The sequence below is a fragment of the Amphibalanus amphitrite genome, unplaced genomic scaffold (genome assembly GCF_019059575.1).
Source record: "Amphibalanus amphitrite isolate SeventyFive unplaced genomic scaffold, NRLGWU_Aamphi_draft 000205F_arrow, whole genome shotgun sequence".
Classification (NCBI taxonomy): domain Eukaryota; kingdom Metazoa; phylum Arthropoda; class Thecostraca; order Balanomorpha; family Balanidae; genus Amphibalanus; species Amphibalanus amphitrite.
The window spans coordinates 611,305-632,684 of record NW_024881700.1 but is presented as its reverse complement, the minus strand read 5'-3'; the positions used below and the strand labels follow the sequence as shown (position 1 = coordinate 632,684).

The 21,380-nt window shown below is 58.2% G+C and overlaps 1 protein-coding gene across 19 annotated transcripts in view; it reads left to right on the top strand.

The window, feature by feature from the left end:
* LOC122385013 (rho guanine nucleotide exchange factor 11-like) overlaps nt 1-21,380 on the top strand; it is a 146,743-nt gene that overhangs the window by 103,633 nt on the left and 21,730 nt on the right. For all 19 annotated transcript variants that reach the window (XM_043372943.1, XM_043372936.1, XM_043372940.1 and 16 more), the window contains 6 exons: nt 4,224-4,305; nt 6,276-6,334; nt 14,856-14,933; nt 18,527-18,723; nt 20,783-20,899; nt 21,105-21,214. In XM_043372943.1, the coding sequence (XP_043228878.1) occupies nt 4,224-4,305; nt 6,276-6,334; nt 14,856-14,933; nt 18,527-18,723; nt 20,783-20,899; nt 21,105-21,214 (643 nt within the window). The remainder of the gene's footprint in view (nt 1-4,223; nt 4,306-6,275; nt 6,335-14,855; nt 14,934-18,526; nt 18,724-20,782; nt 20,900-21,104; nt 21,215-21,380) is intronic.

Here is a 21,380-nt window from a genome sequence, read left to right as displayed (position 1 = left end):
TAGAGATCAGCGCCGCCGTTTGGGTGATGCTGAATGGCGCTACGGAGTTTTGTGAAACTTGATGTCCATGCTGGAAGAAGCTCGGAGAATAGTGGCTTTGGTGGTTTGTCTCCGACTAGTTTCGCGCGGTTTGACATACGAGTCGATAGTTTTTCAAGATTGTTTTGCCCTCTAGTGTCTATGGCTTCCTCTCAATCACCATGCTTCACCGTGCAGCATGCACGTCATTTCCTTTCACCACCATCTGACATCACCCAGCGCATCCCTCTGATTATTCAGTGCACCCAGCGTCCCCGATCACGGCGTGGCGTCATACCGGAGTGGACAGTCGGGCGACGTGGGCGCACCTCCGCTCAGCGGGCGGGGTTATCCTTCATCATCACTGGGAGCGGTGACGGCACAGCACTCCCCAGCGGCCCCGCGGTCACGACAGCGGGTCGCTCGGTCGGTCGGCTGAGGCTCTGAGCGGTTAGGCCAGCGCAGTGACATTAGGTGGTTCTGGACAAAGGTGACAGCCTGCCTTGTGATGAGTGGGTCCGTAGCCTTGAGGTTGTGGATTCTTCGTGCCAAATAGCTGCGTCGTTATATTTTTGTCAGCTTTGTTATGGCCAACTTCCGAAGCTCATAAATCTGGCAGATGTGTTCCATTAATATCCCAGGTGAGATGATTTTTCATCATCTGGTAGCGACTTGTGGCGATTTGCGTCACTGTTTTCGGCGGCGCTGGCTGTGGTCGGTCGGTCGGCGGGCGGCGGGGCCCTGCCAGGGCTGCTGTCGACTCTGAGACCGGCCCAGAACACGGCCCGAGCGGCGGCTGCCAGCGGTGCACGTGTCGTTGCCAATAGCGATAAACGTCGGCCCGGCCAGCCGCGCCGCCTGTCGGTACCGACTCGCCCCTGTCGGCCGGTCAGCTATCTCCGACGGGTACACTGGACATGGACAAACCATTGGCCGTCCCTGATCGCTAGCTGGATTGGATTCAAAGCCTGCACGACGCTCAGTCTGAGTCAGCCCCGCAGGTAGCAGCCTCAGTTCAGCGTTTATGGCGCATATGTCATCGTTTTGCTATTCAGAGGCATTTGGTGGTGAGCGCCCCTCGCAAAATACGCTATCTTTGCCATCGGCGGAGTGCGCGGCGCGGGGCGTGGGCGGTGTGTTTGCGCCGCTGTCAGTCAGGGAGGCCCGGCCGGCGGCAGAGCAGGATATGCGCCGCTCCCTCCCCCTCTCTCCCTCGGTGCAGTGTGTGCCGACTCGGGACGGCGGCACTCGTGGCCCACTCCAGCCTTTGTGTGCCATCCTGCGCCGACTGTGGAAGCTGATAGGGCGGTGGCCCTCCGATGGCAGCGAACGGACGGACCTCGAGGGCTGAGCTCGGCGACTGGACGGGCGCGCTACTGCGACCGTCGCCGGAGCCTGCTGCTCCGCTGGAGTGCTGTATGAGATCCAGTCAGGTCGGAGAGATGGTGATAAGGCAATAGGGCGTCCGATTCCGTCCAGAATGATGTGATGTGCATTGTGCATATTGCACAGGTGGTAACGCGCAACGAGAAATGCATAAAAGAGAAAAGATGTTGCCCGATATGCTGAATGATGATCCTTTCAACCAAGGCTGATGCTCTACTTTGTGTTAACATTTTGCACTGACCTCTCCTTCTCGATTGGTTGGCTGTTGACATTTTCAAATGATTGTCCGTCAGCCCTTACCGTCAATAATCCATTCGCTTTCGTCGTCGATGTCATTGGTGCGGGGTCATAGGAACCTCCCTGAGGCCAATCCCATGACGGATGCCGCATTGTGTATGTGTCCGGCCATCAAACTTGGCGAAACGACTGGCCCCTGTCACGACGACAGAGAAAGTTGAGCGGTTGCGCAGAGAGCGCCTGGCTAGGCATCCGGCCCGGTGTTGGGGCCTTTCCAGCACTGCATGGGTCCACCGGATCGGGATGGAGCCGGCTTGGCTGGTATGACTGGTTAGTGGTTAGGTAACAGGCGCAATCGCGGATCGCAATCACCTGTCGGCTTGACGGTATGTAAGGTGTTTTAAGAAAAACATGCGGGCGCGTGTGAGACTCGTAAGAGCAGGGCTTTTAACTTGTTTCAGAGTTGTTTCCCGGTTGATGTCAACATGTTGGAGTTCTACATGAAGCCAGTTACACTGTTTTATCTGGTTTAGTCCCTGAACTCTCCATGACCCTTGGACGGCTTTCAGACATGTGCAAGACGCCTGTGCCAGAGCTGTCGGAGCGGCGGTGGCCTCGCCAGAGCCGCCGGACGCTCGATCGGCCGATTGGTCTGGTGCACGCTGTTCGATGCTAACGACTGACCTTTACTGGACAGGTCACCGGGCGCACATTGCAGACCTGCACCCGGCAAGGACCGGGGCGGAGCGGACAGGGGCGGCCGGGCACCGCTGGACGGACGGCTCGCCGTCCCCTGGCGTCCGAGCGGCGCCGGCCGCGCCCGATCCATCGCTCCGGCGGCGCCGGTGATAGATGGGCGCGCCGGCCGGAGCTGTTGTGTGGCCGCCGCCGCCCGGCCGTACGGCCAGTAATTGATGTCGTGTCGGCGGCCGGCGGCTGGCCAACTCCGCTGAGGACGGCGACCCGCCTTCCGCGTGCGTGCGCGGCGACCGCGGCGGGCGCCGGTCGCCTGACGCGGTGCCGGTCCCGCCGGGGCGCCGGCCGTGTACCGTGCCGGAACCGGACCTCGGCCGAGACAAGGCCATTACGCTAATCGACGCGTCGGCGGCGACGGCGGCTTGACCCCGTCGACAGGCCTGCTGCGACGGTCGAGCCTCGAGTGGGCGGCCCTGTCTGGGTCGGGACCGGTGTCGCTCCACTGGCAGCGACGACGGCGACGTCCCGTGGTGTTCCCACTACCGCAGTGGGTGACGCGGTCGCTGGCTCGGCAGCCGCCGCGGCCGCCGCCGCTGACGGGTGTTGGTTTTAACTTTTAGGTGACGCCGGGTCGGTTTGTTTTGGTAGGGGTCGGAGGGGGCGCCGGCGGCAGAGGTGCGCCGCCGGCGTGGAGCCGCGCATTGATTGGCCGCCGGTCGACGGACGATCAATGGCGGGCGCGCCCCGGGCCTGGGCGGGGCGCGAGCGTGCCCATCTCCGCGGACTTACCGCCCGCCCGGCCACTTGTAGAGCACCGGATCAACGGGATCAGGCCGCCGCGCCGGCATGGATTGCCGAGAGACCGCGGAATCGGGCTCGGCGGCCGAAGCTTCTGATTGAAACGGACTGATGGGGACAGACGGGTCATCCAACCCTCCCCCACCTCTGCACAGGTTAGGAGCACGCATCTACTCGGAGAGTGTCATTCCCTCGCTGGGAGCGTCCGGCCAAATCACCGAGCGTTAGTGGCGTCCGAGCGCAGTCGACGGAAGTAGCACAGCTCCGTCGGAAGGAAACGTGGGAGTGACGTCGGCGGGCTCTATCGTGGCGAGCTGCGCGCCGACCAGAGACCTTCCGGCGCGCTGAGTGGGACGCCAAACAGTCAGAGCCGCGGCGGCAGTGGCGGCAGCGTGTCAGTGACAACACGGAGCGAGAGAGTGCGAACCGCGGCGCGGCGGGGGCCCGAACGCGCCGCCGAGGGCACAGCGCCGCCGCCGGTGTGACGCCGCGTGACGGTGTGACGGGTGACGGCCGTGACGGCGCCGCCGCCAGTCGCGCCATGCCGCGGCTGCACAACGGTCTGAAGCCGGAGGAGGTGGCCCAGCGGCGCCGGCTGCCGGTGCCGCCCCAGAACTCGCCCGATAGGTCGCCGGTTCGGTGGGTACCGGCGGATGGGGGAGGGGTCATGGGACTGATTGGGGATGGTTTAGGGCGGCAGTGGGGTATCGTGTGGGACTGAAGCGTGGTTGTGTTTGTTGATATTGTTTGTTGATATTGTTTGTTGTTTGTTGTTACCGGATGTTCGCTGCCCTCGACCAGCGCACTGAGGCGTCGTGGCGCAATGGATGTTCGCGCGTTTTTTTTTCCTCTATGGTTCAACGGTGTTCACCGATCTTTGCATTTCTTTCGTGAACTTGCCATACCTTCCCTGAACTCAGTTGTTGCATAAATCGACGTGCGTTATTTACAAGAATGAATGGAGTCTTGCAATACACAATTCAAACCCGCGCTAGCTTGGCATTGTTGATTCATGGCACAGCTCCACAGCTCCTGGTGCTCTGTTGTCTCCACTTCATAGCTGACCGTGTCCTTGCTGTCTGTTCCAGCGGTCCGCCGCAGATCGGGAAGAAGCCGGCGTCGACGGCCATCACCCGGTCCGAGAGCTACCGGGACCACCGCAACAGTCGGGTGAGTGAGGCCGCTAGTGTGTGGGGGAGCAGTGGGGTATCGCTTACTGGGGAGTGGCAAAATGGGCTGATGTGTCCCCGACTGGGAGTGGTGGGTGGCATAAAATCGTTAATTCCTGTGAGGTACGAACTAATGATGTTGCGATATATAAATAGGCTTTGTGAAGTTAATCCGGATAGGATGGTTGGTCATTATTTATGGAAATCGTTCCACTTCTAGTGCTCTTCTTTTTTAGTGACCCTCTTGTTCGTGAATGGTCAGCTTATTTATGTTCATTTCAAAAACTGTAGCTCTAGGCCATCCCGAATGAATCGCTGTGTCATCTTGGGAAATTGGATAGTCAGAGGGACGAGTTTTTGCCGGCGGCCAGGCTTTCCGGTCGTCTTATTGTGTGTAATGGACTGGCTGAATCGTCCGTGTTTGTCCGGTTTTTGAGTGGGCGGGCCGCTGCCGGACGCTTTGTCCGGGCGCGGCCGCTCCTACTAAAGGAGGCGAGTGACTCGTCCGGTGACGGTCTAAAAGTGTCGCCGCTGCCGGGTGAGGTCGTGTGACCCGTCGTCTCACACCTGGATCCGTCCCGGTGTGACTGGCTCTGACTCAGAGCCCCGTGGTGTCGCCGCCGCGTGTGGCCCGCCCCCGCTGATGAGCGGGCCCGTGTCGCCGGCGCGTAGGCCATCCATCAGGCCCTGTCAGCGCCGGCCGGCCGGCCCCGCGCCGTGGCCGTAGCCGGCGGCACTGTAATGGCCCGACGCCGCCCCGTCGCTGACGGAGGTGTCACTGCCGTCACTGGCCGGTCGGGATTGGAGAGACTGTCACCTTTATAAGCTCGTGCAACACGGAGTTTTCAGGGCCCTGTTGTGGAGAGCTCAGAAACGTGCGGTTTTCCGTGGATGGCCCCGGCGCCACACGGTACGGGTTATCCGTCAGTTTCCAGGGTCTCTGACCTGTTACTCCATGGGAAGTAAGGAGCAGTGACGCTACTTTATCGCCATTTAAGCTGCCTAGCTTCTCTGATCATTGGGTTTTAATTGTCCTGGTTGGCTTTGGCGGTGACCTACCGGTGCCGGTTGTATTCTCCGCCTGGTTAGCAGGGTTCGCCTGCCACACTCTGTGTCCGCCAGTGCTGCGGACGGGTTATGTCTGTGGCGGGGTCTGACAGCCGGCCTGAGCTGCCGACAGCTCGTCCCGTGGCAAAAACTGAACTGGTGAGACGCCCGTCCGGCCAAACTGCCCGAGGCGGCTGATTGGTGTTTCTTGATTAGTGGCTCGATTGGTTGGGGAGTGAGGAGCAGGGGGACGGTCTCTCACGACCCATGCAACACAGAGGCAGGGCTCTTGGAAGAATCCTAGCATGCCGGGCTGTACCTCTTCAGGCAATTTTGGAATAAAAGTCAATTGGACTTACTTATGAGACAGGTTCCTGGGCAGCAGCCAGCGATGGGGTTTAAACTGCCTTCGAACAGCTGTATTTCTGTTCTCCCACTTCAGGAAGCTTTCAACAGTCTGTTTTTATAAATTAGCGGATGTTTGTGTGGGCCGTGGCGAATCCTCAACTCAATCTTGGCTTGTGCAGGAAATTCAGGACTTGTAGAAACTAGCGCGCCTCCACCTGATCTACGGGACCATCGGTACGGTCTTTGACCTTGCCACAGCTCCAGGCTGTACCAAATTGGCGTCACCCCGCTCCTCAGGTCGAGCCTGATTGACGGTCCCGCCGCCCGCCCCGCACCGATGATAAATTGACGTCGCCAGCGGCGCTCTGTGCCGCCACGTGGGGTGCCGAGTGACGGTCGTCGGCTAGGGACAGATTGGGGTGGTGGGGTGCCGAGATGGAGACCCTAGCGGTGGATGGGAAAGTTATAGTTTGATCGAAGATGGATAGGTGGCGCTGTGGTGTTTGTCTCGCGGCTGGCTGCATGTGTTGATTGTGATGTGTGGGCTAGCTTCTGACGATTTGTCACCTGTTGCAGAGACACACACGAGAGAAGAGGAAACACAGCGACCCGAACATCCCCAGCTCCAAAGTCAGGTGAGTTCGGTGAGAGTGGTGCAATGGTGCGGGTGCACATCAGCCAGCCTGATCGAGGCACATCTGGGCGGTCCTCTCACTAAGTTCGTCCGACAAACGCTAGATGGCAGTGCTTGATGCCGGCTGTCTGACTGCGGTACTGCGGCAGGCAGATGTGGTAAGATTCCATCAGCACTTCGCACGCCAGATGTGAACTCCACTGATGACTATTGCATCGCTGCAACCGTGTCGAGAACGATGCTCTCACACAGTCGCTTATCCCGGAAATGGAGCTCAGTTCGAGTCCGTTGGAAATTGGCCGTCGTATTTTTCTAAGATAATGGTCTCGGCTCCTCAATGGCCTCACTAAGTCGCTGCATTGTCTGTGGAGCGGCTGGACGTTTCGAGTCGGGTTCGACCTGCGTTGCCTGTGGCAGCCGGGGTGAAGGGCCGCTCGGTCCGGCCCAAAATCGATGACCTGTGGGCGGTGCAGCCTGCCCGACGAGCGCTCTACGCCATCGCTGCAGAATGGTTCCTTTGAGCTGAGAGTCACTTCGCTTCCAAAGCACCTCCAGGCCAAACATTTTAACTCACAGCGTTCGTTCTGCGTGGATGTCTATGACAAGCCTGAGTGTAGGTCTGCGGCCGAGGCTCGGTCAAGGACCTCACCCCGATCGGTGTGTGATGTATGCTCATGGAGCGCCTCTAACGATCTCATTAAGACAGCGGCCGCTGCCAGCTGATGAATGGAGGTCCGGTGGGCGCGGAGCCGGACCCCGCCGCGTCACCGGGCAGTCGCAGGAATAGAGCGCCGGTGACGGCGCAGGCAGGATGGCGACTGTCGGAACGATGGAGATTATGACGAGTCGCATCTCAGTCGGCTGTGGCCCTCTTGAGACCGCAACGGACGCCGATAAACACAAGGGCTGATTGTTGTATGCTCACTGCACGAGTGCTGGATTGGGTTATTATTTACCCACTTACGAAAGGATCACTCAAAGGGTTGTTTGCACGGATAAATGCAAAAGGCCGCGCTGTCGTCTGGCGTTTTTCCTGCCGTGCCGTGAGGCCGCTCGGCTGTTACGGGAAGTCACTCCACACCTCTTGTCACTGCTCTGACTGGTGAACCCGAGTAGGAGTCGGTGCGGCCGACAGCCGGGCCGCCGCCGGTCCCCGCCGGGCTCTCCGACTGCCAGTTGGCCGCCGGCCCGCTCTCGGGCCCGCGCCGGAGCCGTGACACGACCGAGCCGCGAGTCACCGGCCGGTCCTCGGCCCGAGCGCGCCGGCTCGCTGCAGAGTGCTGGATAAATAGCCGCGTATCGGCCAGTCAATATTTTTGCTATCGCGGACGGCCGGCTGCTGTCGGCGGCGGCGCGCGCGCGGCTCCCCACCGGCGCGGCGTCGATAGTGTTTGCATGGTGCGTTAGCCGCCGCCAATCTGACTAACGATCGTCGACGGCGCCACGAGACGAGACGCCGCCGCCGCGTCGACGCCGACGCCTTTGTCAGCGGCGAGTCGACTTTGGACGCGCCGGCGACGGCACCTGCGCTGCAGAGCGGCCCCAGCGGCGCCAGGTGACGGCGGCGGCTCGACGCGCCGGGACGCGCCGGCTGGCCGGGCAGTGCTGCAGTGTGGAGCGGTGAAACAGCCGGTGTGGCGGTCAGTGGTGGCCATATGTGTGAGGTTTGAGCGTGTGAGACGCTCCGGGCGTGGGTAATGTGACGAGTTCGAGTAGTTTGTGTGGGTTGAAGTGATTAGTTTTGGAGCGCCGCCGCCGGGTGGACAGCAGTGCTGCGAGGCGATTCTGGACGGGGGGTAGCATCTTCAGCCTCCTCCGACGCTCTGACGTCACTGGGTGTCACCTGGCGTTAGTGACGTCAGTGAGCGAGAGCGTTTTGAGTGATTTACTCGGCCGGACTCGGCGCATTCCTCAGTGACGCGCAGCGGCGCCATATCACGCGTCAGTGGCCCGTCGAAGACCGGTGCCGTCCTGCGCCGGCTGTGAAGCCGAGCGTCCTCCGTGACGTGACGACCCGGTGACGTCTGTGACGTCTGCAAGCCGCCGTCGTGACGCGCCGCTCGGCAGGCTCGGCGTCGGCCATGCGGCCGGCGGAGCGACATGCGTCGTTCAGCACCAGCAAGAGGCGAGCGGCCACGCTGCCCGCCTCGCTGGCAGAGTCTCGGAGGGTCTTCTCGGAGAGGGCCGTCCTCTCACAGAGGTATGTACTATGTATGTCTGGCTGACTAGCTGGAGCTCTTGGACCAGCTGAGGCGTGTCATGTCATCAGATTTTCCAGGAGGCGACGACCAAACCGTTCTAGCAGACACCAATTCCTTTCAGATAATAATCCCTTATCCATGCATTGCCCTAGATTTGATGCCGAAATCAAGTTTTTGGGACTTAATCTCGTGTCTCTTCTTCCTCGATTCGGTGGAGAAAGTAGTATATTTGTCAGTTTGAGAGGCGCTTGACTCATGGCTGTTGGTTTAGTGTTCTCAGAAACGTTTCATCTTGTGTGCGTCTTTTGGAGATTCTTCGCTGATGACTCATGTTTGTTGGAAAACACCGCACATGAGTAGCATGTAAGCCATGGGCGATGTCAGTTCCATGACCCGCGCTGTGTCTGTGACGGACGTTTAGGTAGGAGTTCCGTCCATGCGTGGCGATGAGTCGGGAGCGCGTGGCGAGGGAGCTGCACATCTCACGGTGACGCGTCCAACAGCTGGTAGCTGGCCCTGTTGCGGGCCGCGTCGGCATTGGCATTCTTGGCACGTAGCGGCGGCCGATTTTGCCGAAGGCCGCGGGCGGGGGCGGCGGCGGTGCGTGCGGCGGGGACGGCGGCGGCTCGCACACGGCCTGTTTGCGCCCGAGGTGTAAATCGTGAGCCACACGCGTCCGGACGGAGTACGGGGGGATCAGCTCACTGGGCGGTGAGCTCGACGGCGGCGGTGACGGTGACGCTGGCTCTAGGCATGAGGCTACAACTCAAACCGAAGTCAGACAGACCACTTCATTTCGGGACGAGCTCATGTCTGAACGTACTCAGCTAACGAGGATTGGTGTATGGTGCGTTACTGGACCTTACGCCCTACGGCCTAAACTAAGCTACCCGGAGAAAAGTGAGATCCGGTTGCCTCCTGAGTGATGTGGGGCCCGTTCTGGGCCGTCTGTGGCTGGCAGCCGGCGTGGGTGAGCGCCTCATGGGTTTTGGAAAAGCACGCGTGTTTATTTATGCTCGCGCTGGAGCCGTGTCGGAAGACGCTCGTCCGGTGGTGTTTTGGGACTTTGGGGCAGCAGGGCAGGGCGAGAGGGGGCAGAAATGTGCTGGCACTGTGCCAGCGACCAACGCGAGCCGGAAATGGACGGACGCGCGCGCGGGATCGCTGCCATAAGTTTGTCAGTGGCTAATTATGGCGTCATTTGGTCAGTGTTTGGCGCATTCTCTGGCGCGCGGACGGGGTTGTCGCGCCTCCGGGCGCTGTCAATGGGCGGCGCGTGACGCGCTCCTGCCACTATAGCGTCTGCTGAGCGTCAGAGTGGCCGTGACGAGATGCGTCACGGACGCCATCGGTCATCGTCGGCGTCACTATTCTGGGCAGGGGTGGGGGAAAACGGCGCCCATTTACACCGGCGTCATGACATACTCATAACGCACACAGGTGTGCAGTTATGAGGCCTAGAAAAATGGGTTTATAATCTCGTGTGTGTAGGCGCTAATTAAATTATTTTTAGATACGCAATATGAAACAGCATATTTTGGGATTCATGGCATAACAAACAAAATTTCGCTCGTCGTGCGCTGCCGCCTGCCGTCCACCTGTTCTCGGCGGCCCAGTGCGTGTGTTCTCCGCCGCCGCGGTGCGGTCGGTCGGCTCGTCAGGCCGCTCCCCGCGGCGGTGGATCGAGCGACCTTCGTCCTATCGACTGGCCGTGTATCTCGAGTCAGGTGGGCGGACGGCCGCCGCCTCCGCCGCCTCGGGAGGCGCCCGTCTGCCCGGCGCGACCGCGCGCGTCCCCCGTGAAACTGACCAGGGAACGGCGGCTTTGTTTTAGTCATGAGCTGGCTGCCCTGTGAACTCGAGCCCGTATTCTCAGCGGACCCCGCCGCCGCCGCCGCCGCCGCCAGCGGAAAATATTCGGCCGACCAGCAAAAACGTGACCTGAAATAGCGCGAGCATGCGCCGGAAACGTCGCACGTCCAAGTCGGACGCCAGGGCGAAGGAAGGGGCCGGCTGGCTGTGAGAGGGGTACCCACTCCGGGGCGGGGGCGGGGTGGACGCCGGCGGGTGTTATCAGAAGTGGGCGGTAATCCGGCGGGATGATGTCGCCCGGTATCGCCTGATAGCGGGAGGTGCCGCCGGCGTCCGCGGCCTCCCGACAGACGTTCTCTGGCCGTGTCTCTGCGGACGGCATGCTCTCACTGCACCCGCAGCTGGAGCGGCGCACCGTGGGGCGGTCGCGCTCCCAGTTCTTCGCCAGGTGGGTGGGACGCTGAGTCGGGTGCTCAGTGGGACGCTCAGTTGCTCGGGATTCTCCGATTGTCGAGTAGTGGTGCTGTGGTGCTCGGTGCCATCCAGTGTAGTGAACTTGCCTTTATACTGAACGCACAAAACTTCCGTGATTATAATGTGGGTGCTCGCTTCCATTTGACTTTATGGATCATTAGTTATGCTCAGTTCTCCGTTACCCAACGCATGCTGCGTTGAGCCAGTGCGGCACAGCGTAGGATCGGGCGCTTGAGCTCTGCGGCGCAGTCTATCTTCCGGCGTTCCTCATACTGCCATCTACCGGCAGCAATGTCAACTTATGTGCGTAGCGCACGATCCCGTGGCTAGTCGGGCATTGTAGTGACTCACGACGGGCAATCATGGTTTGAAGTTTGTGCTTGGTGCAGCTCCCCGTCAGCAGCTCAGCCTTCGTTTTTTTTTCGGTATGCTGCTGGTCCTTGGGTCACTGGCAATGAGTCGCCCATCTTTGAACCACTGCCAGTGAATCGATTCCCTTGAGCCGTCTTGTCAATGAACCTTAGATTCATGGGGCGGCTGTCAGTAGGCCGTCTGTCCATGTCGGCGATTCTTCGGTCCCTAAGCCACCCTGTCAGTCGGCCATAGATCCCTGGACCACTGGCAGCGCGCGTTCAGACCCTGAACCATCTCGTCAGTCCGTCGTAGGTCCCCGGGCCGCTGTCGGCGTGCCCTGGACGGCCTGTCGACGAATCCAGCCGGCGACGCCTGCTGCCCCCGGGGGAGCTGTAGACCTGCGATGGATCGGTCCGGCGGCCGGCCGGACGTCCGTCAGTGTCGGGGTGCTTGTCACTGGGAGCTGAGGTTCGCTGACCCGGCTGGCGAGCAACTGAGTCGCCACGCCAGTTGGAAATGGTCGCGAACACGCTAGTGTGGCACTGGAACAGTTCATTATCGCCCCCGCTGGACTGGTTTGTGGAGATGTCTGATAAAACGTGTATTTGTCTCTGTAAGTGATGAATGGCGAAGACGGCAGACTGGATTTCCAACTGGGATGAGAGGTGACGGTGGCTGGATGAGAGGTGACGGTCAGCGCAGTGCCCGCGGCTTCCGTACCCGGAAACTAGCGTGGACAATTGATATAACTTTTGCATGGTGTGTCCGGTCTGTGCCATGCCCGATGGCCGGTCTGCCGTTATATCGCTTAGAGAAGATGGAGCTGCTGTGAGTGATTTCCAATGATGTGCCGTGATTGAGCCGTATGGTCGACGGAGCATGCAGGGATAACAAGTAACAACCAACCATACCGCCGCGAACCGGACGGATCGAGTCGCCTCCGTGGAACAGGGCGACGATCGAGGTGGCCCACTGTCGAGAAAAGCACGACTCTGGTTTGTCGGAAGGCCTGACTGGGGTCACAGAATGTCACACTGCCGACATCACGCCGCCTGGACGGCCTATGTGACCCGGGCCGACCCGCCGGAGATCGTAATGACCAGGTCGCTGGCCGAACCTCAAACGAAGGCACTTGGCGGCCCATCGGCACCGGAGCGCGGCCCGGCCGGCCAACTGATGACCGCCAATCAGGCCGTGAAGAGGCGCCGCTCGTCCTGGCTCGATTCCAGCCCAGCCGTTAGGCGGCCATGGCTCATCGGCCCGACGGAGGCGCCACGTTGTCGACGGACCCGAATCGCTTCCGCTGTTTGATGGGGTCGGAATACGTGCGTGCCACGTGTGGGTCGCTATGGAGCAGTGACCTGGGACGCATAGATGACCAGCTGTTCTACGTGTCGTTATGTTTCCGGATATAGTTACGCAGTCGGCTGGTCCCGAGACGAGAGTGGTGGCAGAGGGGGTGAGAGGAATCGGCGGCGAGGCGCTGATGGCCGGTGCGGAAGTGTTTCCGACATCTCGCCGTTAGCTCTGTCCTTGGTGGGCTCTGCCGGGGAAGTGAGAGCAGCACGTGTCGAGTGTCGTCCCATCCCGTCTGCCGGACCGACACCGGACCTAGCCCGGGGGTCGGCACGGCACCGATGCGTGATTCTCACGCTCGATCGATGACAGTCGGTGGGAGGCTGCCGCCGCTGCCGGCGGGCGGTACGGGCGGCGACTGCGCGTCGGCCGCGCGAACGGGGTGGCGCCGGCCGGCCGCCCGGACCGGTCCCAGGACACGGAGCGCCGCGGCCGCCGCCAGCGGCAGCCGCTCACCGGCCGCCAGTGTCGCCCGGCCGCCGCCGCCGCACGCTGCTCGGTGACCGCCGCCCGCCCGTCCTGTGAGAGTGTCGGCCCGACGCTACCGGTGCATGCACCGCCGTCGGCCGGGAGTCGTGGTCGTGTTCTCATCCACGGGCCCGGCGGCGGCCACGCTGGCGGCGGTGCGGCCGCGCGCGCCGGCCGACTCCGTGGACGGCTCGCCGGTGCTGGTGGAGCGCCGTCTCCGCTCGCCGCCCAGCTCGCTGGCCGTGGTGCCGGCCGCGCCGCCCGGCGCCGGGCCGGGCTCGCCGGCCGGCGGCGGGCTGCGGGCGGCCGCCGCGCTCGTCTCCACCCCGCCGCGGGCCATGGTCGAGCCGATGAAGCGGCGGTTGAAGAGGTTGTTCACTGTGTCGGACGGCTCGGATCAGTCGCACTCGGACTCGGAGGATAGCGGCGCGGAGGACAGGTGAGAAGGGATAACTCGAGTCTGTATACAACATATATGTACAACGAGCTAAAGGGCTAACAGCCGGCCAGTTCCTCTGCGGTCAACCAGGGCAGCACTCCAGCGGACACTCGCTTGGAAACTGTCCTGTCTGCCGGTTCCTATCAACGCTGTAGCTCCGTATATAGAACGAGGCTATGAACTTCGGTATACTTCCGAACAGTAGGCTTCTGACGTAGAGGGGAGTGGCCATCCCCTCTCGACCGTATCCGCATCGGGCCGACAGTTATTTACACGTCTTTTGTTGACTTTGGTGTCGCATAAGCCGCCACGGCGGTCAGTCGGACGTTTTTGCCGGTGGCGTGTCACGGAATCTTATCTACCGTTATAGTCCGGAGCCGGTGACGGGCCTGCCTGGTGGTTTCCTTAGTCGCTCGTCTTTGGGCCGAACGGACAGATTAGTGACGGGCCCTTAGGAATTCGAACGACTTGGTGCGTCACATGAAAATGAGTGCGAATCTCACAGTAACTAGTGTTTTGCGCTAGTTGATAATTGTAGCGTTGTTATCAGTTGCGAATTTTCGTTTCGTGCTGGACAATTAAGCGTTATCTGGTAATTAGGCTTTGTTAGTCTGACAGAGTTCGTTTCATTATCGCAGTCGTGAGTCGTGACGCATGTTGCGAGCGTTGCCTTTGTTTCCTTCTCTGATAATTTCGAGAGTTATGTGGGTGTATAAGTGATGGCAATCCACAATCATGCTTGTAATGCTGCACATTCAAGAAAGCACACCAAGCACCTCTTTGCCATACCATCGCTTTGGGACATGGAAGACTTTTGTCCGACGTCGCCATCATTTATAAACATGACCGCTTTAGCGCCGGGATTTATTTGCTCAGTTCGTGGTAGGTATAGCACATCATAAACCAATGTGTTTTGTTTATTGTTCTGTAGTGAAGAGCTCTCAGTCACTCCAGCACTCTGCCTACAAATTAACAACGGTCAGCTATCTTCAGCTCAGGATGGCATGACATTTGCCACTTCGCGCCCCTCGTGCTATAGTTCAGTGTCGCCGCGAGTACCACTGCCGTCTGCCTGCTCTCAGATACGCCACTCATTCGCCGATAATCCCCTCTCAGCGCTATCTGAGCCGCCACGGCCGTGAACCACTTCTCGATAGCATTGTTATGAGCTGCGGTCCGTGGATGGAGTGGCTCGGCCGCGATAGGTGGCCGCTGACACCTGCTGGGTGCCGCCGCGCGCTGTGCGTGCCTCAGCTGGGGACAGAGGGAGGGGAGGGGTGATGGAGCGCAGATCCGGTCCGTCGCTCTGTGTGCGCGCTGATGTTCGTCACGATGATAGGGTCCGGTGTGGGCTAATGCATTACTGATGGCGGGAGGTGTGTTCCTATGCTGACCGGTGATGTCTGCCTCTGTTTCAGTGATGTCGACCTCGACAGTCAAGGACTATGCAACAACAACCACTCTGGGAGTTCGTCCAACTCGAGCCTCTCGGCACGGTGAGTTTTAGCTCTGTCCTCATCGGGCGCGTGTGTAATGTTGAGTGATTATCCGGTACCTTCCATTCCGTACATCCCTTGTGTAAAAGAGTGAGCCGATGTGCGTGATATCGGGCCGTTAGTGTTACGTGCATATTGTTAATTTGCTGTGTCACGCTAGACGTCCTGTCGCGTGCCTCACGGGGTTAAACTGGATCGATGGCGACTGGTTGGTACGACGATCTTTGCACCGACTTCTGCGAATGTAGGACTACTGCGACTACTGTGCTCCTCTGAATGGTGCTACAACACCATTCAGAGGAGCACAACGTGGCTGCCTACTGTCATCAAGTCTATTCTGATCGCCCTGCCGCCAAGTGGCCCGTCTCTCCTTGTCGTGGCTTCACGTCTCCGCCTGGCTCGCTTTGTCGTGGCTTCACGACTCACCGCCGTGCCGATCCGGCGAGCGATGTGGGACCTGGCTTTGATACGGATCGCCTCACCCGAGGCTGGTCTGTCGGGACGCGAACTAAGACGTCAGATGACCTCATCCGGCGCAGATCGTGTGGACGGGATCGGCGGATGATCCGCGGAAGATCGCCGCCGGATCGCGGAGGATCGCCAAGATCGCCGAGATCGCCGTTCGCCAGATGATGACATAACGCTGAAAGTCAGTCAGTTTGAAGAAATTTGACTGAGTTAACTCTATCGATGTGGCCGAAGGCATAGTTCACACTGACCTCTCAGGCGTCTCAGCAGATCTATCAAAGGGATTGTGTTTTTAGCTTCATCGCGATGACCAGTCATCGAGTGACGGCTGAGAGGCCGCAGCAGTGTGCGAGTGATCTGCGGTCGTTCTGCGGTCGGCCGGTAGGGTAGGTCGGAAACTCGGAAACTCTGAGCCACGTCAGGCGACGGGGAGGCAATCCAATCAGGACGACGAGCGGACGCCTTTATAGCGGCAGGCCTGATTGGCTGTCGGTCGAGGCACGGTGTCGGTGGTATCCCCCGGAGTTCGGGGTGCGCCGGCATGCAGCCAACGGGGTGGCCTCGTTTCATAAAGCGTGTCCGTAACTGACGCCGGTTTTTGGTCTTGAATTGCAAGTGCATGTGAAGCAATGACGATAGTTTGAATCGTTGAATTTATTTATCTTGTAAGCAAGAACAGAAGGGAGAGGGGAAATAACTTTATCGCTTCACATGTACTTGCAATACAAAACCAAAAACCGGTGTTTACGTGGTTGAAACAGCTGAGTCGCGGAATGCCTGGATGGATGACGGACTCAGAAGTCACGGAATATCCTGCACACGGGAACAGAACAGAAGAGAAATGAAGGATCTTGGTTAGCCCGCTCGCTGGAGACATGTGCGTCCAATGTGACTGATGATGACCAATGAGAGGTGTTGGAGAAAAGAATTGTTCTTTGGTCTGGCTGTTCCATGCGTCATTAGTATGTGATGTAAGACCAGGATCCCCACCTTGGCGGCTATTTCGGTTGAGCTCCAGGAATGCATTTAATGAATCCCAGAAGACATTGGCAATGACGCAGCTCGCGCAGGTATTAGCCTAGATTGCCTGTTGAATGTCGGGTCACTATTTTTGGTGGGCCAGGATCTGGCATCTGGCGATTAGAATGGATCATTCTGACGTGCGTCATTAGAGCTGTCGCTCAGCAGGTGCGTGATGGCTTTAAGCGTAGAAGTTGGCATGGGCACTCCCTTCCCCATAAGCATTCCTTGTCCATCCGAAGTTATTTCTGTCTGTGTGGTCTTGATGCGGACTACTTGGATTGTGTATTGTGACTTATGCAAGTGCAGGGTTTGTTTGTTTACTTGGTACCTAATGGATCCGAGACGTCTTCTGTGATGAGCGCTGCTTGTTGTGTTGTGTGACCGGCTGAATTCCAGAGCCTTTGGTCTGTCTTTACGACCTCCAATATCCCGCCGCCTACGTCACGAGATATATTTACGCGACGTGCCTCTAGAATGAATGAAGTGCCGTTCACGCGACTGAAGTGACTGAAATCCGTCACGTACTAGGATAATGGCCGCAGCCCAAAGTTTGAATGGCCAAACATCGCTGCTCTTGACATAGAAACGCGACAAGTGATTAAGCTTTGATGACTTTTGAAGACTGATGCAGACCACTGCAGCCTGGGTCGCTCCCGGCCTGCAGCCCGCCTGTTTGTCACGTATCGCAGCCAGCCCGCGCTGCGGACCGCAGCGGCTGTGTGCGCCGCTGCGGACGGCCGTTTGGACAGTCGACCGACGGCAAATATTGGAGCAGGCCAGCAGCCAGATGATGCCCAATTGATTCCCGGTACCGGCCTGGACCGCAGCAGCCGCCGCCGGAAGGACAGACGTGAGCGGGCGGACGGGCCAACGGGTTAACGTGCGTCAGTTTTCGTTGCAATAATCTGGCAGGATTAGGCATTGGAAGCTCACTCCCATGCTGAGTCGACATCTTTTTAGATGCATCGACAGTCCAGTGTGGCTCTATTGGACGACAGTATCGGTTGGTCTTACTCGTCGAGTGCTCGACAATCGGCTCTGACGCGTCCCCGGGAGATTTGTGGTCCCAGGAGGCCGAAATCCATCAATTGGCTGATGTGGATCAGGTCGATCGGCGATCGGGCTGGCTGTGCCGCTGTCAATTGGTGGTAAACGGCCGGCCGCGCTGCCGCCGCCGGTTGTGATGAGTGCAGCTCGTAAAGGTCAGCTCAGAGCGGGGGCGGAGCTGGGGACACTGGCGGCGCGCCAGGCTGTCGGCAGGATAAATCCCACAGACTTAGAGCTGCCCTGATGAGCGGGAGGGGCGCCATCGCGCGGCGTGACCAAGCGGCGCAGCGCGTCAGTCTGTGGGCCTACGAACGGCGCGTATACAGACAGAAAATCGACCTGACGGCGTGACAAGGCGACCGACCGTATGCCTTTCCTACGGAGACATCATCCTGTCTACATTATGTCATTGCGGTGTTTAACAGCGATGTTCTGCGTGTGGGTGGTCCCCTGGATCGACACCCATGGTCACTGAACGGACCTCATGAGTCAGCCTGTCATGATGGACCGCTGCCTGGGCGGCTGGATCGTCATCGCGTCATCGCATCGCTAATCCAACCCCAGGCTTAGCGATCATGCTGAGCTGCCACCCATACATGCGCCGTACATGTATCGAATGCGTGTAACACGATGTCGCAGATCGATGTACGGCTTTCGTCGCTTTTCTACACACTGTGTGGATCGAAGCTCACTTTGTGAATGCGTTTTTAGTCTTCATACGGTCAGGAGAGCTGTTACGGCTCCATGTGCAGCGTATATAATCCACTGGAGCCCTGACATGACAGTTGACACCCTGTCGGGTTACGTGATACTACCACTCCCACTGGTGTGTTTTTGCAGTTTGCATCCAGTCTGACTCTCTGTGAGCTCCAGCCAATCTTGCTGTTCTGTGTTCCTGACTGTTTTTATAGATTACCTTGCTATCCGCCCCAAAGCCAGTCTGGCCTTGTGACCTGTTCCATAGCCAGTGTACTGCCTGTGTTCTACCCCAAACCAGTCTGACCCCTGCTATTCACCCCGCACCCATTCTGACCCCTGTATTCTCGGCCCCACAGCCAGGAGAGCCCGTCGGCGTCTCTGGACACGGTGTCGGTGGGGGGCCGGGTGGCCGGCACCCTGGCAGAGGGCACACCCGGCTGGGACTCGGATATGGAGGTGGACGCCGACCCACCCGACTGGCAGCGCTCCATTGACGCCGAGACGCGCCGCCACCTCCGGCCCAAGGAGAAACAGCGGCTCGATGTCGTCAACGGTGAGAAACACTGTCGTAGTGTGTGTGTGGGAGAGGGGGGTAGAGAACGCGTTATAGGTGTGGTAGCGAGCTTTGACCAAGCTGTGCGACTAGGCAACAAAATATTGCGCTAGTCGTCGTGTCTTTTTTCAAGTTTTGGGGCTCATTCATGTTCTGTACTATTCTTAGTGTTCTTGATACATATTTATTGGTAGCATTTACCCGGAATCATTTTGAAGCAGCTTGTTTTGTTTCCAGTGAATGGGTCTGACTGTGCTGAATGCACCAGACATCCTCACAGCCCGATTACGTTGTTTGTATGTGTTACGATGAATGACCAAGATATAACAATGCGGGCAGCCTCATCAATAGCTGCAACAGATGGCCCCGGCTGTTTTATTATTCGATACATCTCCTGACTAGGAGCAGGGGGAGTGCCGGGACGGAGACGGGCGTGGTACTGCACGCTTTTGGTGGCGGTCGCCGACCGGTTTTGACCGGGCGCAGCCGCATTGGGCTGGTGGCAGCGTCATTACGATTTATGACGCCTGATATTGAGCTTCATATTTAGAGCTGACAGCAGGCCTCTGACAAAGCGTTTTGCGTAGGTGGCCAATTGGCAGTGGATTCAGAAGTCAGCATGGTGTGTCATCCAGGAATTGAATATTAAACGCGTTTTTATGCAAAAAGCTAGTGCTTATTTTGACGTTAGGCAAACATCTATGCATGCAAAAATAACCACAGAAGAACTACTAGCGGTTTTCGGGTAGTTTCGATGTCAGTCATGCTGTGACCTGTGGGCTGTTAGATATGGTTCCATTAGTTCTGTTGACGCTGCGGTCTGATTGACGTTACAGGAGGAGCGTTAACATGATTCTGAACAGTGATCAGATTTGTGTATTGCCCCGGAAAATTGGTGTTTGGCTGTTATATGAATACGCCTCTTAGGCGAAGCGCTCAATTACGTCTCTTCCCACGACCCCCGTGGCTTCCCGATGGCGATAGGTTCGGCTCTGTACCGCCACTGCCTGGTGGAATGTCGGCGGTGGGCAGATATTGCTTCCGCCGCTCTGTGTGACTCCGTCTGTATGTCTGTCTGTGTGTGTGTGGGCGTGGGTGTGGGTGTGGGCTGGATCGGAGTGTCACTGGGGTAGTGTTAGCCGCTGCGTTCATCCCTAGCACAAGAGGAGCAGTAAGTGACCGGGTCCATCCGTACCGCTGTCCGTTATCACACTGAGAGCTGTCCCGTACTCCCCGCAGTGGCGACCCGTACCTGATGGAGACCCTATCACTCATCGATCGGTGCGACACATATGGGAAAGGCCGGCGGAAACGCTGATGCAAAACTGCGGTAGCGAGTGCTCGTACATACAGGGATAGGGAGAGAGTGGGTCTAGGTAACTTTGTGAGCTTGCGATTCCGGAAGGTTCTACGCACGTCGTCTTTCATGCTAAGCCTGCCTTTGATGTAGTTTTTTCGTAGTCAGAAATCCGATGGCCTCCACAGGATAACCGTCGTATCAAGGAATGGTATTGGTTCCGTTTGGAGATGAGGGGTGGTCGAGTCGCGTTCCGCTCCGTCTTGTAGCCGGCCATTGCCTTGACGGTCTGTGCCGTGGCCTTCTACCTCCCCATGGGACACCGCGTGCACACAGGGTCGACCGAGTAGGGTGTGCTGTCGGGCACACGGCACACAGCTGGGAGTTGAACCGGGGTCCCACGTTAATTACCTACGTCCCACCGGGAGCCGGAACATGATCTCTTGTTGTGGAAATTTTGGCAGGGTGGTCTTTTTTTTGCATTTTATTTGCTTAACTAAGCTTGGTGTTTGTTTGTGAAACTACACTGAATGAATAACAAATTGTATCTAGGATTTTCCCGAAGAATGGTTTCACTTATAATTTCGGCGGTTGGCATCACAAAAATAAGTGGGTCTTTCCTAGCCTGACAGAAAACAGACTCACCTAACCGCATTCTTGCCCGAAGCAAGTTTTATTTGACTAGAAGTTTACTCAATTGCAGCTTTTAAAAGTTTTAGATATGTCTGCAGTGCCAATAACCTGTGACTGTGTCTTTTTCAGAGCTGTTCCACACAGAACGAACCCACGTTCGAAATCTGAAGGTGTTGGTTCATCTGTTTAATCGGCCGATGATCAACCTCAACATTCTGCAACCCAACGACATCAACCTGCTGTTCGGTAAGTGGTCTCCCTTCAGTAATTAGCTAGTCTCGGGAACAGGATGGTCGTGAGGAGTGCTAGCATTCAGGGATGACTTGGCGCAACAATCGCTAGAACTATTACCACATGAGGTGTCTTGTTTCACTGGGTCTCTTGCATTCACTAACGCTGCTGAAAGGTTGTGTTGCCTGTAATGCTGATCGCTATATACGCTCCTTCTCAGGTAACCTCGAAGAATTGTTGGAGATTCACTCGAGGTTTAACGCGGCAATGAAGAAGCGGCAGAAGGAGGACCCCATGATGGAGAAAGTCGGCGACATTCTCGTCAACATGGTGAGCTGCGGGCGATTTGTTGCCTCTCCCATCCCCCAGACACTGATGGTAATCACTTAGTTTGTTTTGCTAGCTGGGACACGGGATTGTGCTTCTCTAGCCAGCTCAGTATTACCATACGTTGAGCCATTATCTCATGGAACGCAATACCGCTACACCATGCTGG